This window comes from Pygoscelis adeliae, unplaced genomic scaffold, assembly GCF_000699105.1.
Source record: "Pygoscelis adeliae isolate BGI_AS28 unplaced genomic scaffold, ASM69910v1 Scaffold157, whole genome shotgun sequence".
In the NCBI taxonomy this organism is placed as follows: Eukaryota; Metazoa; Chordata; class Aves; order Sphenisciformes; family Spheniscidae; genus Pygoscelis; species Pygoscelis adeliae.
Window position 1 is genome coordinate 1,365,027 of NW_008825107.1, and position 5,507 is coordinate 1,370,533.

The 5,507-nt window shown below is 39.9% G+C and overlaps 1 protein-coding gene across 1 annotated transcript in view; it reads left to right on the forward strand.

Annotated features, from left to right (window-relative positions):
• Positions 1–5,507, forward strand: part of LRBA (LPS-responsive vesicle trafficking, beach and anchor containing) — a 419,049-nt gene that overhangs the window by 231,821 nt on the left and 181,721 nt on the right. Inside the window, 3 exon segments of the mRNA XM_009327509.1 lie at positions 380–526; positions 3,161–3,227; positions 3,229–3,274. Coding sequence (XP_009325784.1) covers positions 380–526; positions 3,161–3,227; positions 3,229–3,274 — 260 coding nt within the window.

The window sequence follows — 5,507 nt, forward strand, 5'->3', positions numbered from 1 at the left end:
GGTGGTCCCCTGCCTGGCAAGGGGGACTGTCTCTGCTTGCTGCTGCCAGAGCAAACCGGTGCTTGAACCCTGGGTTTGAGAGTCAGGTTAACACACCAGGCACTCGGGACCTGCTTCCAGCAGGAGAACTCAACTTCCGAAGGAAGGCTGCGGGGGAAGAGAGTCTGCTGTATCCTTTCCCCCTCTGTCACAAACGCTTGAAGTAGAGTTAAACGCAGGCTTGTGTCCTAACATTAGAGGATTAAGACAGGTACTTCCCAAAGCTAGTACTAAACAGTTTTCTTCCTGAATTTTAATTAAAAAAAAAAAAAAATTACACTCTTTGTTACTGTTGCCTCTGAGACCTGACGGATAGCAATGTGTCTCTCTTTCATTTCAGCTCCTGATGAGGATATACTTGTTAAAGGAAAGCAGTCCATCAAGAGTCAAGTTTTAGGAAATCAGAACTCAGAAAGTGAGATGCTCTTGGAAGGCGACGACGATATCATGTCATTCATGGAGGAAAGAGAAGTGGAGAACTTAACGGGTAACTTCAGCTATCTAATTTTCTCCTCAGCTTCTTTACTATTTAAGCAATCTCCCCTGCTCTGCAGTGGATCATGTTTTGGCATACACACTGATAAATTGTTCCTTCCCATAATTGGGTCGTTAAGATCATTTTCTGTGCACCTCAGATGCTGAGGCTTTTCTTGAGGAGAGTTGTGCATTTTCTTTCTCTGGCTTTTATAACCTTCTTGCTTCTGCAGTAGATGTCTGTATTCTAGGAAACCTTCCTTAGAGAAAGTAGCTCTAGCTTGAAAAGGGCTTCCTTTCTTTGGTTTGACCTCGTTCCACTCCTCAAATCTTTAGACCTAGTGGACAATTAGGCAAGTTGTCTGTAATTAAAGGCTTTGGAGAGCTTCAGTTTTTTGCTGAGTTTTTAAAATTGTATGTATTGGTTATTTACTTGGGTTTCAAGGATTTGTACACTCACTGGATTTAATTCCTTTAAACCCTCTGTCATCCCCCCATTGAAGTCCCTTCTCCACAGACCATAGTCTACTAGACTTCACTCCTTTTTTATGAAGAAGAAATAGTACTTCGGATCTTTGAACTTGATTTTACTCAGTCGCATGCAACCTTTGCTGATGTTGCCGTGAGTGGAGTGGGTCCACTGCTGTACAGTTCAAAATGTAAAAACAGAGTAACCTCCTCGGTTCAGGGACTGGGAGTTATGAAAGAGTCTCCATTGTTATTTGAGGAACGTGGGTCTTACAGGGAAAATGCAAACTTCTCTATGTTCTTCTGTTTTCTCAACTGGTATCCCACGTACATTTACTTTAGAGAAAAATGTCATTTCTTGGATAATTCTGGTTCCCCGAGAAGCTAGTAGTATAATCTTACATTGATATGTATCATACATATGATAATTCAGTGAAATTACTGGAAGTGATTATTTGTTGGCAGTTTGCTTATCCTTGAACTGCATTCCACTCTGTATTTTTTTTAAAAGCTAAGTTAAAAATGCAGCATAATGAAAAAAGAAAACCTGCGTGGGAAGAGTGAAGTAAAATAAAGTAACGGGAGAATAATGCAATGGTATTTTCTGTATGTGAGTCTTTTTTTTCCCCTTTCTACCACGAGCTTCCTTCTCAACAGCCTTCTCCGTGTTTCCTTCTCTTTTATTATTCATTCATTGGTTCGAGTAATGCATTCATACTGTAATAGAGGTGAAAGGGGAGTTTAATTATATAATCTTGACAATGGCAATAGGATTAAGAAGTAATCCTCACTAATAAAGTGGTGTGGGTTAGAAATGAAGTGGAAATTGTCAGGGGTCTTCCACAGGACCTGGACTGCCCCAGCTTCTGCAGCTGTCTGCTTGCCCTGTAATTGAATGTCTGCGAGTGATTGAAAAAATGTTATTTCTCCTCTGGATTACATGCTAATGTACAGAGGGCAAAGGGAGACAGCAAAAGAACACATAGCTGCTTATTTCATCCATTTGTGGGGGTGAGCTTTGGGAAATCATGGCAGTTCCGCAGCTATCTCATGCCCATCTGCAAACACAATGTATTTGTACATTGGGAATACAGGGCAAAGCTGCTCTGATCTCAGCAGAGCATCTCTTCTTTTGTCCTAGTGGCACACATTGAGATTGATGCGAGATTAAGGACCATCACCATCCTAACAATCGATGGAAATGACAATTCATCTGAATTTTTTGTCAGTTATTCTCACGTTGATTACCTGAACGTGTGTACCTCATTTATAGATGCTTTATTAAAACAAAATTGTCTGTGCCACTTCCATACCTTCCACTGTTTTACAGAAGTCAGATAATACTACAGCCAAGTAACTTCATCTCCTTACCTCTTAATCAGCTGGATGACACACCTAACCTGCTTTCTTTCTGTATGTGTTAGTTTATATAATAGGTTCTGCATTGTCAGATCTATGCTGAAACTATTGTTTTCAGTAGTAGTCTGGTTTGTCCCTGTGATAAGCCCTGTGGAGATGTGATTATTCCAATAAAAATTCATTCAGTTGGAAACCAACCCTCCAGCTGTTTACTCCCACAGTCCCCGAGCTACACTAACACTGTATGAAATCCTTCAACAATATTTAACGTGGAATCAAAAGCATCTTTAAAACATTTTACTTTGGGTTCTATAACATTGCATAATCTTAACAATAGATTTCTAGCATCCATGAGGGAACACTTTACAGTTGGACAAATTTGAGCCTTGACTGCTATGGTTCGTCTTTGTGGAAAGCTATCAAAACTCTCTAGTACCTAAAGAACACATCTGACAGTAAGATTTCAAGTGTTCATGTGTGCGCTCTCTATATTGCATATAACAAAAGGTATGCAACTCCCAAAGTTTCTCGAAAAGAAAATGCGTCTGAGAAAAACTATATACTGCCATGCTAAAGCCAGCTCTGGCACGTATAATGTATGTATCAGTTTGCAATTGTAGCTGCTTCAGTGTTCGGCAGCACAGAGACACTGTAAATCTATTACATATGTTCTTTTCCGGGATAAAGAGAGTTTTGCTTTTTAAGGAAGAGCTATGCTCTTCGCTTTATTTATTTTAATGTCCTAGGCTTGAAAAGCAAATAATTTGCACTCGCGCTCTTTTCTGTTTTGAATATTGTTGGTGTTTTCACTCTTTGGCAGGTCCAGTTGCCCTAAGCACACCAGCTCAGCTTGTGGCACCCTCAGTAGTAGTGAAAGGCACTCTTTCTTGAGGTGGATGAAGAAGATCCCAGTTTTAAGAAAATCGACCCGAAGGTAAGAGATCATTGACCCTGAGCTCTGAGAGATGATGACAAATTACCCAAGAGCTTTAATTCTTCATTCGACTTCCTTTACCTCTATTGGTCCGCAGTGTTCCTGCTTCAATAAGTTTGTGACTGACCATATATGTTACTGAACTTCACGTAGGTGACACCTCCTTTCCTTCTCCTTTTTCTCCCCCTCCCACAATTCGACCCTACTTGAATGTTAATTAGCTTGCTGCGAATAAAGCTCCAGGGAGGCATCTTAAATAAAGACATCTTGAATCACAGGCCTGTGTGAATACTGGAAAGTTGAACAAGGCTTTTAGCCCAAACGCTTTGTTTTACTTTCCTATTTTTATATAGTGCCAGTGTAACATAGCACTAAACTTCCTACACTCGTAAGTTTTCAGCGCTTCTGTGTCGTGTTATTCCATAACAGATTTTACAGGGCCTGTTATTATTTATTGTGCCTAAGCACAAAACATAATTGCCCTCTTAAAATACGTTTCTGAACTGACTTGCTAATTGCCACAAACTTTATTTGCTCCGAGTTACTTGGTTACTAGTGTTTTGTTTAAAATTGGTAACCTTCAGTAAAAGTCCTATTTCAAAGGCAGTATATTGTGCGATTAGCTTAATAAGGTTGTACTTGCATGTTTTCTACAGTATCACAGCAACATTTCAAAAGTATGACATGATTGGTAAATATTCGTGCATTCCAATTTAAGCACAGCGATGGCTCTTGGTTTTTTTAAAGATCTGCTTAATATTAAACAAGGTAATAATTTCTTTGTGAAGGGGAAAAAAGACACTGGCAGAAGTAGTGGCTTTCAGCTTGTCTGTAGAGAATACCTTGTGTGTTACGCGCCAGTTCAGTTCTTTGTTCCTATTGAGTAAATTGCTCGTCTGTACTAAAAATGGCATCGATGGGTCTGAAAACTGGGATTATCAAATCCTATCAAGGAATAAATTTATTTTGAAAAACAATGCTCTCAAATTCTTAGGACTAGAATTTAATATAAGCAGTTAACTAGAACTGTGATTTTTATGCAATACCATAAATGAGACTTAACTTTTCTTTTGGTCCTGAAGTATTTTTGAAATATTTCTGAAATTATTTCAAGTATGAGATAGGTCTTAAAATCTTGATATGCTTACTCCTTCCATAGTGTGGGGTTTTTTTTTTTAAATTTAATGGTAAAAGGGATATAAATATAAAATGTAAAGACAGTTTGGTATGTTACTGTATTGCATTTTCCATCTAAAGTGTTCTGCTTTGTATTGCATTAGCAAGAGGAAAGTCTTAGAGATCTGCATTATTCTGCATTATTCTGCATTTTTGTTTTCCATGTTTAGCACATAGGGTGTTTGAGTACAGTTACTAATTCTTACCATTCCTGTTACATGTTTTATGGGGACATTGCCATACAACATATATTCAGCTTGCTTTCTTTTCTCCTGTTTTCGAGTATTTGGTAGCGGTTGTTTTCTTAACTGTGAGTAGGCATTCTGGTTTGATTTGACTGTCTCTTTAATCCTGTATCTGAGAGATTTTATTTGGGTTCCTGTAAGAGGAGGAGTTGGTTACATGAAATACAGGCTACACCTCTTACGTTCTACTTGTGATGCTACTTCAGCTGGAGGTCTTAAAAGGAAGAAAAAAAAAAGAACTTTTGTACTGTCTCTTGTGAGGTGGGGGGGCTAAAAATACAATCTGAATATTTTTATTTTAGAAAGCAAATGAGCTTACAACGCAGCTTTCCTTCAAGCATTAACGCCTCCCTGCCCCACCCTCTGCTTAAGTTACTGTACCTTGACAGCGGTGACTACAGCTGCTGTAGAAAATGCCCCTTGGAAAAAAAATGCTAATCCGCCGTAGCTCAGAAGGCCTGTTTAATTAATGAGGCTTCATCTGTTTGATAAATTTAGTTCCTTGTGTATTTGTCTAAACTACCGCAAAGAAAACATTGTGACAAGTTCCTGAAGAAAAACCTGCCGCGGAGATAGCATCAGCAGCGATAAGATGGGAGTTTACACTCTTACCCCGGGCTGTTTTCAGAAGGAAAGGGTAGCCCCGCGGGCTAAACCCATTTTGCCAGGTGAGCCAGGATCAGCGCTGGGGAAAGCGCTCTGATGACTCTCCGGGCAACTTGCGAAACACAGGCGGGCTGTCGCGCCCGGGGCCGAAGAGGCTGGCGACGAAGCAGCCCGGCTTTCTCTGGCGGGGGCCGGGGCCGGCGGTG